Source organism: Tursiops truncatus, chromosome 13 (assembly GCF_011762595.2).
Source record: "Tursiops truncatus isolate mTurTru1 chromosome 13, mTurTru1.mat.Y, whole genome shotgun sequence".
NCBI lineage: Eukaryota > Metazoa > Chordata > Mammalia > Artiodactyla > Delphinidae > Tursiops > Tursiops truncatus.
Window position 1 is genome coordinate 76,143,297 of NC_047046.1, and position 12,166 is coordinate 76,155,462.

The following is a 12,166-nucleotide window of genomic DNA, read 5'->3' on the forward strand; positions in this document are numbered from 1 at the left end:
ACATCTGGCACGCCTCAACGGTAATCATTTGCAAGGTTCAAAAACATTGAACCTTGAAAGTGAAATAAGGAGCTTTATCTTCAAAAGGAAAATTAAAGACCTGGAGCAGACCCCTTGGGACCTTTTTATTATACCTGGATAATGGCAGGTATTATTACTCCATCCAGCAGTATGTTTTTATGAACAGGCTAACACACACCCTTAGGCTGTAAAATTGTGCTTTAGGATACAACATGTGGATTCAGATACAAAATAAAATACTGTTTGTATGGTGGGGTTTTAATGAAAAGTCTAAAAACACACCTATTTAACAAACCTCTATTTTTTATAGAGCCGGCCTCAAAAAGCCTGCTTAAAAAAAAAAATCTAGCTATGGGTGGTCTCACACCTAGAAGTGGTACAAGAATCCTTTGTCAGATCATGTGTCTTAATTATTGGTATGGAAAAAGTGGTCACCGTAATTATAAGCCAGAGGAAGTAAAGAGTTTAAAAAATTCTGTGCAGGAGGGGAGTAATAGTTCGTTAGCATTCAATAAAACTGTAATTTAACCAGCTTTTAGGTCTGTAATAATCAGCTTTAAAATTACAGCACTTGACAATCCTCTACGTTACCTTTCGGCTATTTGTCGAAGCGTCTTATTTCCTCCACAAAAGTTATGCTCCATGAAAACCCCTAGAACTACCTCCACTCCACCGCCCACCAGACCTGGTACACAGCTTGTTTTTTGTGTTCAGTGAACCACAAAGAATGTTTCAGGAACAACCTCAGGAAAATCAGGCGAGAAATAATTCAGGGTAAGAGGAAATCAATGTGTCACTTGTTTAGAAGCTATTCTCTTAGGCTTCAAGATATTTCAAATATAGCCTTTAAAAGGTTCAGTTCTGGAAAAAGTTCATTTGTGCAGATTTTGAAATGAGTTTTAGCCGAGAAGAGAGTCAATAATAATTATTAATGAAGGAGGAGGGGGAAAGTTTAGTTGTGTAACTTAGTCATTTGGTTCCTAAAACCTTTTTCCTGATTGAAAGGCATCATTTGGGATTGAAATACACATACTGGAGGAAGAGATAGAATGTGATGGTTTCTCCCTCTATATGGTCTTTTGGGGCCTTCAAATGAAACGATCAAAGTCAAGTGGGCCTATGGAAAATTAACGAGAGCCGAGCATTTCGTACTGTTAAGATGCTTCGTTAACTCAGGCAGCAAGAAAGAATCACATGGGCCTTTATCACACGGGGTGAAATCCAAACGGCCTCCCCGAAGGCTGGGGCACAGAGGAACCTGAAGCATTACAGCCATGACTTCCCCTTGGCTTGGATTTCCTGGATTTCTTAAGTCCACGTTGCACCAATTTTTCTTCTTAATCATTTATATATATAAATATATATAATTCATATAATCCCATTTTTTTAGCATCTAACCTCTATCTCCCAGACTGCACCTCACAACGAGAAGTGGCCAAGAACAATTCTTCAAATCTATCTTTCCCTTTTTTTTTTTTTTTTTTTTTTTTGCGGTACGCGGGCCTCTCACTGTTGTGGCCTCTCCCGTTGCGGAGCACAGGCTCCGGACGCGCAGGCTCAGCGGCCATGCCTCACGGGCCCATCTGCTCCGCGGCATGTGGGATCTTCCCGGACCGGGGCACGAACCCATATCCCCTGCATCAGCAGGCGGACTCTCAACCACTGCGCCACCAGGGAAGCCCTATCTTTCCCTTGTTTTGATTTCTTAGAAGAGGAAATAGGAGGATGATATCAAACCAGGTGAGAAAAAGTAACATTTTCCTAAAGCAGGTAAGAAAGCTATGGCTTGGTGACACGTGGCTGCCAAATTCATAAGGGTTGAAATAGACCTGAACGTGCTCCTAAGGGCCTGGCTTCTTCCAAGGATGCTGCAGTGTCCGAGAGCTTGGCCTTCAGAGTCCACCCCGGGATCAAGCCCCAGGCTGGCCCTTCGGAGCTGTGCTATCGGCCACAGACCATTCACTTTCTCTGAGCTTCGGTCCCCTCGTCTGAAAATGAGGAAAATGCCCGTACCTGCCTGCGGTCTTCGGGACTCAGATAGTGCAAGGCAAGCCCCTAGCACTGTGACTATCATGTGGTGAGAACTCAGGACCCGGGAGCTCTCATGGTACCACCTTCTGCGGCAATCAGGCAGGAGGCGTTGGGAAGCCAAACTATTGCCAAACTTTCTGTGAAATTACTAGCAGGGGGCGGGGGGTTGGGGGCTGCCTCCGAGGGACACTGCCTGGGAGCTGACAATCACTGCTAGGGCTGGCCTTTGCGAGCTCACGTCTGGGAAGCCAGGGTAACGACAGGAACAGCGATGGAGAGAGGGGGAGGCAGGGAGGAAAGCTTCCACGAGATAATGTCATGTCCAAGCTCTCATCCTCACCCTTCTCCCATCGCCACCTCATGTTTTAAGTTCAAATGAAAGCCATTCATTACCGGGCAGATACGGAGAGGTGGTATGTGTAGTCGGTGAGACAGCATCTCTCGTTGGCAAATGGGGGCAGGGGGTGGAAAAGAAACACAAACAAGCAAGAAACTCAAGCTAAACTGGCCTGTCTTCCTCAGCCCGGGGTGGGAATTTCTCCATGGAAAATGTCTATGTTTTTAATATTGGGTCATAAGGTAGATTTTATTTGAGCGTTTCAGATTATTTGGTCTTTATTTTGTAAGAAAGTCACTGTGTTTGCTTTCACAACAAAGTGAAGTAGTTTCCGTTAGAGGAAAAGAGAACAGTGATGCTGAGGAAGGTTTAGCCTGAAAATCCTAGGTACCTGCGTCCGCGCCAACACACACAGACACACATGGACACACAAACACACACAGACACACACAGACAGGCGGACACACAAACATTCAGAGACACACAGACACACGGATACACAAACACACACAGGCGCACGGGCACACAAACACACAGAGACACACACAGAGGTACACACAGACACACACAGATACACACAGACAGGCACATGAACACACAAACACACAGAGACACACAGAGAAGCACACAGACATACATATACACACAAACACAGACATACACAGAGACTCACAGAGACACATGGACACACATACACACCAAGACAGAGACGCATACAGACACACACAGACATACATACAGATAGACGCATACACACACACACACACACACACACACACACACACACACACACACGGCTAGCTGGGCTCATCCCACCTACGCCGTGCTGCGGGCGGTGGCATCTTATCTCCCCTCCCCTTTTTATCAAGAAAACCCTGACATCTGCAACCACACACGGGGTAAATATGGTAGTAAGAACCAAAACCAAAACAGTAACAACAAAACAACACCCTCCCGCCACAAAAAAGCATCTTTCAAGCAAGCAAGCAGGTCTGCAAGGAAAGTTTCAAGGACTGTTTCAAGATCTTTACTGCTCGGGAAGCACACACCTCACTGTTTTCAAACATGTTCCTGTTTTGTTTGTTTGGGTTTATTTTTGCCTTCGTTCTGCAGGAAGCCTCACAGATAAGACAGGGTGATTTAATTCGGCACAAACCTCGCCTCCCTAATTCTTAGAACGTAGATAGATACCACTACCGGTATTCTTAGAGTTACACAGCCTCTCACCCCAAATCTAGCGAAGTAGAACCCACATTTCGTTGGAATCCCTACTTTCAGTAATCCGCAGGTTTTTCTTTACGACACAGGAAACCAAATATGAGGCAGTGCTGTAGGTATTGATAAATGGACTTGTAACATGTTCGCAATGGCTGGCAGAACAACACCTGATTTACAGCCAAAAAAGGGGGCTAACGACTTACCCCTTCCCCCTCGTAGAGGAAAGTTAGTCTCGTCACTCTTTTGTCAGGTGTCAGAATTTATTCATGACAACAGATTCGGGCAGATGCCTCTGTGAAGGCACTTGCAAAAGTTTCTCCCTGCCGTCTCAGACAGTCAAGAGCAAAAGAGGATAGAAAATTGACAGTGCACCACGTGATGGAAGAAAACCCAAGCTTTGAAGGAAGGGGTGGCGTTCGCCTGAAAGTCTGAATCCGCTGAGCCCTAGGCCCCATGGAGCAGGGGTTTGGGACAAGTCAGGCACCTTCTGCCTGAATCGGGCAGTGAGCCTGCCGCACTGCAGAGGAATCAAGCGCAAGATCGGGGCCTCTTGCTTAAAGACTTCTGCTCCTCCGCTGCGCGGATATCCAGTTCACCACAGGGCACAAAGACAATGCCCAGCTTCGGGCTGAATCTTCCCCACCAGGCTATCTGCACCTCGAGCGGATAACAAATCACTCTAAGGAAAGTCCACTTGTTTCATCTAACACTGACATGTAAGACTTTCTACAAGATGGTCAAAATGTCTTGAAAGCCAGATTCCTGAAGATCTTTCAAAAGACACTAACCGGATATATGCCCAGGAGTGGGATCTGGAGAAAAACATGGTTCGAAAGGATACACACACCCCAGTGTTCACTGCAGTGCTGTATACAATAGCGAAGACATAGGAGCAACCTAACTGTCCACTGACAGATGAATGGATAAAGAAGATGTGGTACATATATACGATGCAATATTATTCAACCATTAAAAGAATGAAATAATGCCATTTGCAGCAACACGGATGGACCTGGAGATTATCATACTAAGTGAAATAAGTCAGAGAAAGACAAATAGCATATGATGTCACTTATATGTGGAATCTAAAAAACATAATACAACTGAACTTATTTACAAAACAGAAATAGACTCACAGACATAGAGAACAAACTTATGGTTACCAGGTGGAAACGGTAGGGGGGAGGGATAGATTGGGAGTTTGGGATTGACATGTACACATTGCTATATTTAAAATAGATAACCAGCAAGGACCTACTTCCCTGTGTATAGCACAGGGAACTCTGCTCAATATTCTGTAATAACCTAAATGGGAAAAGAATTGGAAAAAGAATAGATACGTGTATATGTATAACTGAATCACTTTGCTGTACACCTGAAACTAACACAACATTATTAATCAACTATGCTCCAATATAAAAAGAAAAAAAAAAAAAAGACACTAACCAATTCAGCCCTATAAACCCCCCTTTTCCCACCACCCCCGACAGGATGTACCTGCTGGAGTGATCTCTACGGTCAACAGACGTTTGAGTAAATTAAGTGAATTTATGTGACTTGAATGCATCTGTAACTTTTAAGTAAGTTTCTTTTAAAAGGAAATTAATTTACTCGTTCCTTCCCTTAACTTTCGTTAGAACGTTGGCAGCACAATCTGCAACTTTACTAAGATTTAGAAGACCTGGCTCTACCAGGCAAGCAACCCCAGGCCGTTTACCTAAACCTTCGTGCGCCTCAGTTTACTCGTCTCTAAAATGGGGAGCCTGGGCAAGATGGTTTCCAAGCTTACTTTGAACTTTAGCGTTTGGGGATCCCACACGTATGTGGAGTCTACTCTATAACAGACACTCTGGTGGATGCAACGAGGAGGCAAACGTGCAAAGACACGGTCCCGACGCATCCTGTTTACAGTGTCATTGCTTGGCTGTATTTCCAAACTTCCGTCATAGGTTCCGTTGACTTGGGATCCAATTTCTTTCTTCCTTTAAGTGTATGCCTCTCTTTGATGTGCAGAGAGTCTTAGTCAGACAGGGCCCCTCCTATTTGCACAGGCTTGGCCTAAGCATCCTTCCACTCACCTGCATATCACAGTTCCGCAGGTTTTTTCCTGGCACCCGGCACCAGCAGGAGTTCTCTCGACAACGATGACCTCGGCCTGAGCTGCCATGTTTTCGGGAATTTCGGGAATGTGGGGTGGCTCCTGATCCAATCAGCTTGCCCTGCTCCCCGACGTGGATCCTTCCTCCTCTCTCCTGCCTCAAGAACAAACGTCCTGGCCCGCAGCCTGAAGCCCCGGGACGAGATACCTGGGTTAAAATCTGTGCATGTCGGACCTGTCATCATCCAGGCTCCGGCAAACAGGCTGCCCTTGGGCAGAACAGCTTTGCTCATCAATCAAGCTGCAGGGAAGTGGGTGGTTTGTACGTGGGGCCCACTTTGCCGTGACCAAGCCCCTATGAAAACGTCTGAGTGTGAATGAAAAAAAAAAAAAAAAACCTCAACAGTCTACTTTCCATGTCTGCTGCAGGAGGGCCAAGACAAGGTTTTATTTAAAAATAACTCCCTCCTCTTTCCTGAAGGCTGAAAGCAAGCACATGAGCTTAAAAAGAATTCCTCTTTCAAGAGTTACTAGTGACTCAGATCAGGAAACGCAGCTCTCAACTTCACGATGTCACATGCAAAACAAGAGAAAACTTTAGGGATGTTTCCCAAGTATTCAGAGCTTAGAAATGACCTATTTCTAACTTTTAAAAAAGAGCCTCCTGAGAAGACACCGCATGTGACTGGGATGCATTAACGTGGCATCAATCAACAAGTGGAGCAAATGAATGTCATTTGAGGCTAAGCTAAGACATGACACAAGTCCCTACAGAAAGAGAGGTAGGTCATGGGAAGAGGTCGAGTTTCTTGTCACAGGGCTGGATACATAGCCTGGCTATAACCTGCTACTGGGGCAAGTCATGTAACTTCTCTGAGTCTTAAAAAAGAAAAGAAAGATAAATATATATGTATGTTATACCTACACACACATGATAATATTGATATATACGTAGGGGCCAATTATACTTTCAACTCACAGAATTGTTTGAACTAAGTGAGACACTATAAGCAAACCGTTTCTATACTGTAAACACAACAGAAATGTAAAGCGGTATTATAATAATAGACACATTCATTCAAATACATGTTACTCTATTCAAAATTATTTGATATGTAGTCTAGCTTTTGTCCTTTTTCTTATTTTAGGAAAGAGTTTCTAATTAATTCAGTTTATACGTATTTCCTATCTGAACTCTTCACATTTTCAGAGCTCCTACACAAGTGACAGAAGAATACAAGTTTAAAATAACCAGAGAAATAACACCACAGAAATAGAACAGATAGACGATTAAAAAAGCATTTACCCTTTGCCACAGCAACACTCTGGTAATGTATCCTGCTCACACATGAACTGACCGATGAACAACGTTACCTGTTAAGGCATTACCTGTAGTACCAAACGACTGGAAATAACCAGGTGCCCATCACTAGGGGTGGTTAATTAAACATGTGGAGAAGATAGTTACATAATGACCTCCAACAAATCCCTCTTCCTGGTGTTCGCTCCCTTGGGTAGATCCTGCCACACTGATGCTGGGCTGGGCCTGTGACCTGCTTAGGTAATGGAACATTAGCAAACATGCTGCAAGCAGAGGCTTCATAAGCCCTTTTTTACTGGGGCATGATCCCTCTCTGCTTTTGGAATCCAGTCACCATGGGAAGAAGCCTGGGCTAGTCTCCTGGAGACACCTAATCCAGCCGGTGGTGGAATCTACCACCGACATGTGGGTGAAGCCGTCCTGGAGCATCTAGGCCCAGCCAAACTCCCAGATGACCTCATCCGTATGAGTAAATCCATGAAAAAAACACAAGAAAAACCACTCAGTCCAACTAGCCCACCAAAGACTTGTGAATAAATAAAACCATTGTTTTAATTTAAGCCACTAAGTTCTGGAGTAGCTTGTCATGCAGTGATAGATAATGAATACCACCATGATATTCCCCAAACAGTGAAATACCATGAAGAAAGAAAAAGGATGCACTGACACGCTACAGTCTCCAAGATACAGAGATAAATTAACAGGCCAAGTGACGAACAAGGCTGCCTTTTATGTAGGAAAAAGGAAAAATTTAAATACAAATGTATATATACTTATTTTGCATGAAGAGACACTGGATATGTACTCAAGAAATTAACATCCATAACTACCTGTGTCAAGGGAGTTAGGAGGTAGTGAACTGGGGTAGATGGGGACTCCGGTGGGAGTGAAACTCATCAATGAAAATGTTTCTAAACTGCTTCAGTATACGAACCATGTGACTCTATTACCTAGTCAGAAATAATATTTTTTAAAAAGTAAAAAATCAGGGACTTCCCTGGTGGTGCAGTGGTTAAGAATCTGCCTGCCGATGCAGGGGACACGGGTTCGAGCCCTGGTGGGGGAAGATCCCACATGCCGCAAAGCAACTAAGCCCGTGCGCCACAACTACTGACCCCACATGCCACAACTACCGAAGCCCGTGCCCCTAGAGCCCGTGCTGCACAACAAGAGAAGCCACCGCAATGGGAAGCCCGCGCACCGCAACGAAGAGTAGCCCCCGCTCGCCCCAACTAGAGAAAGCCTGCGGGCAGCAACGAAGACCCAATGCAGCCAAAAATAAATAAATTTATTTTTTTTAAAAAAAATCAGACTAATCCAAGATAGAAATGACAAAGGTTGAAAAAGTAGAACTTCAAATTGATTATTATAGTTCTACCATGATGTCATCCCTTACAACAGCGTTCCTTTGAACCAGAATCATCCTCTCTTTGTGATACATAAGGTGATTTGTTAACACAGTTTATCTTTCCTGCTACATTGTAAGTGCCTTGAGAGTAGGAATCAGGTCTCATGCATTTTTGTTTCTTCTGAAACTGGCAAGCATCGCGCAGGGCACAGAGTAAGTGCTCCACAAATGGTTGTTGAGTCAAAGAAATAGACAACATTTCTGACATCACCAAAGGTCTCCGCTGTTAATGCTGGTGAGTTCTCGAACATCTTCAGCCTAACTTCTCCCATCCATACACACACTCCACACCATCTCTGAAGAAAATGGTGAGCGTCCGTCATATTTTGGGTTGGCTTCTCTCATCAACTTACTCTGAACTACTGGGCAGGGTATACACAAAAGCTAAATTTGAATGCCACGAAAGGAAGAAAAGCAAAAGAAACTCCCGCATTTAGAAAGAAAACAACAACACCCATAGAGGAAGTCTAGAAAAAGAAAGATCTTTTATTATTTCTCATCAGCAACAAATTTCACTTCTGTGGTTGAGTAAGCAGCAGCCTGCAGCCAACTAACTGCAAAGCCAACCAAGCGGTCCAGATAAGCGGGCTGCGGGAATGCGGAGCCAGAAGGTCCTCTGCCCCATCCTCAGGCCTCCGGAGAAGTCGCTGCTCAGGCCACTGTGAAGAGGTTGTCTGTTCCGACTCTAGCATTTCCAGGAAAGAGGAGGCCACGGCTTTCTCTGTAACTCATTTCGGGGCTTGACAATTCTCCCTGGAAATCGGCACTTACTTTGAACCTGTAACCTTCCTCCTGTCCCCTCCCCTCTGCCTCTTCTGTTACGGTTTCCTGTCTCTGGGTCTGACCTGATGAAAGCTTAACCTCTTGGAGGAGGAGGTCTGGGTCACCTCACCTCCATCCCTGTGTCCACATCTCCCCCTCCAGATGTGCTCGTCACGGCCATCCCAACCCCCGGACGTCCTGGACTGCCCCCTCCAACAGCATCCCGTGGTGACCCTGGCGCTCTGTCTGTGCTCTTCTAACACAAGCCAAGATAAGAATAACACGGGCAATACAAGGCAGACAGTCCAGGGCTGAGTAGTAAAGGACACGCATAATTGGTGTGTATACCACTGTCTCAAGAGAGCCAGGGCACCAAAATCTTCCCCCTGTAAGTTCTCACCATCTCTGTTTCTCTCATATCAAATAATTCCAATTCCTGAATTGCTCTCTCTGATTTCATCTCCCAACTTGTGGATCCATTCCACTGTTGTCTGCCATGTTGCATTTCCCCCACAGCTACGACAGTGGGGACTCTGTCACTGCGGGGATCATCCTTTGGAGGTTGCACAAGGTAAAGAAGGTCGGAAAGCTGAGGCTGACAAACTAAAAGGCAGCTATGCTTTTGCCACAAGAGATCAACAAGTGTTGCTTATGTGCCTGCTGTGTGCAAGGAGGTGAGTTAGATGCTGCCAGAGACAGAAAAGAGTAAGACGTCATCTCTGCCACTTAACAAGAGGAACACTGATAAGATGGCATTTAAAGAAAGGAATGTTGGCTTGGGTGCGCAGAGCTCACTGATGGGTCAGGCAGCTGTGCGGCCATCAGGACCAGGTAGAACGGAGGCAGTGGAAATGGCAAAAGAGGAAGGAATCCACGAGCGGGTCAGAGGAAGCCTGAACGCTGATTCCTGGGTGCAGAGGAGAAATGTATGACGGAGGATGCTTCCCAGATTTCAGGTCTGGAAAAAAAAGGAAACCTATGCCACTCCTGACAGAGGCAGAGAGCGCTCATGGGGAGTGGGCTGTCCTGAGGACCCAATGAATTTTGGAGAAAACAAGAGGAAATAGAATACTCAACTTCAGATGAGACACTCGGACTGGGGATATAGTCTTATGATGGAAGCCATGAGAATAAAAGCCTTTGTGGAGGAGCGAAGGCACAGGAAAGGAGAAAAAGGGACGGGCTCGGGGATCACTCCGCAAGCTCAGCGTTAGGACGGAAGCAGCAGAGGCGGAGGCGGGGCCGATCTCATCCATCCTTGTAGACGTCCCTGCAAGTGGGCGTGGTTCTGCCCCCCCACCTCGCCCCTCTTCGGTGCTCTATGAATGCTTCATAACTGTTTGGAGAGGGAAGGGGAAATGCGGTGGTCAGAGAAGCGGGAAGAAAACCAGCAACGGATCCAAGTCACATCAGTCCAAGAAGAATAACTGAAAGACGGTCAAGGGCTAATGCTGCGTGGAGAATTACATGATTTTCTGAAAACCCAAGGCCACACCAAGGGTTCCAGGCTGCCTGGTCCCCCAGAGCGCTGGGTGAGTTGAGTCCATCACCGGGAGGTCCTGCCTTCACCATAAAGTCTGCACAGACTCCCCAGGGTGGCGCTGCCTTACCTGGCATCAAAAAAAAAAAAAAAATTCCTGGGATTTATAATATTTTCAGTTTAATTTCTGTGCTGTTTCAGTTTTGACGATGAGATCCGGTAACATCGAATAAAAGTCTGAAAGGAAACTTGGGATGTTCAGGCTTGCATGGATTCCACTGACACTGGTTACTCTAACCTTGACTTTGAAAAGAGAAAAACTGGCCTGGGAATTACCTTTAAAAAAAAAAAGACTAGTATTCAAAGATGCTGGAGTTGATTTCACATCCGAGGGAAGGTACTTAATTAGAGGGACTCTTAAGAAGAACTGAAGACCTAAGTAAATATTCCCCATCTGCTCCTGGGCCTGCCACCTGGCCGTTATCCTGTCTGCTCTGCTGATAGGTTTCACCCGACCAATTCTGTTTTATTTGTGCAAGTCGAGAAGCCACCTGTCGTGGAATAGACTCACGCATTAAACAAAGTGAACATTTCTTATTTCCGTGCTTCCCATATGATTTTTATTTTTAAACACAAAGCACACCCTTTCACCTTGAGCAGATTTAAGAAATGCTGACTCCGAAGAACAGGTACAAACAAGGCAATCTTTTGTTTATGAAGGTTGCAGAAGGACTCCTTCTGTCCCCAACACTGGTGAATTAATCCATCCACACTTTTTAGCTCATTTCCCTGGTTGTTACGAGTGAAAGTGGAGCAAAAAGGTTTTAAAGGGGGCATGGTATATTTGTGCTAAAAACAGGCACCACACAAATCCAGAGATGGGAGCCGAAAAGAAATTCCAGGTGTAGGGAACAGTGTAAGAGCAAAGCAAGAAGGGAGGTGCACAGTGTTTGGAGGACTGTACGCCAGGATGGAGGGGATGCAGGGAAGGGTATTGGGTTGAGGACTTGCAGCCATGAAGGCTGGGAGAGAGGGGGATTCTTCGTGGAGAGCCTTTAACGATCAAGCTGAGGAAGGCTGGCCTCTTCCAGAGAACTGGGCACCAGCGGAAGATCTGAGCCAGGGAACAGGAAGGTCCCAGTGGTGCCTGGGGGGCACCCAGGAGAGGGAGGGGACACAAAGTGCTGTGGGAATGGCATCAGAGCTAAAACTGCAGGGATCCCGATTCCATAAGCCCCTGGTCTCACTGGTGGCCAAGAGTCGGGTGGCTTTGGGTCTCCTGGAATTAGTGTCAGTTCAGTGCCCATGCCCAACAGTCCTCAAAAGGTCTAGTGTTTCCTTTTCCCCAATACGCCGTCACCCTGGTGAAAGGCTATAGGTCCCTTTGGGGAAAGCTGGGAGAAAGATTAAGAGTATAAATTTGGGGCAGTGTAGCAGGGTGCTTCCTCAAGGGGAACCAGCCTCCCCTTCATTCAAGGGGCCCTGGGGCT

At 45.7% G+C, this 12,166-nt stretch overlaps 1 protein-coding gene across 2 annotated transcripts in view; it reads right to left on the reverse strand.

The window, feature by feature from the left end:
- The window catches only part of BCL2 (BCL2 apoptosis regulator), a 183,172-nt gene that overhangs the window by 67,223 nt on the left and 103,783 nt on the right, over positions 1-12,166 (reverse strand). Inside the window, exon 3 of one of the 2 annotated variants that reach the window (XM_019937189.3) lies at positions 4,747-5,891. The exons of the other annotated variant lie outside the window; for it this stretch is intronic. Within the exon in view, the coding sequence (XP_019792748.1) occupies positions 5,865-5,891 (27 nt within the window). The 3' untranslated portion in view covers positions 4,747-5,864. Of the gene's footprint in view, positions 1-4,746; positions 5,892-12,166 lie in introns of those variants that run through there. 2 annotated transcript variants of the gene reach the window in all.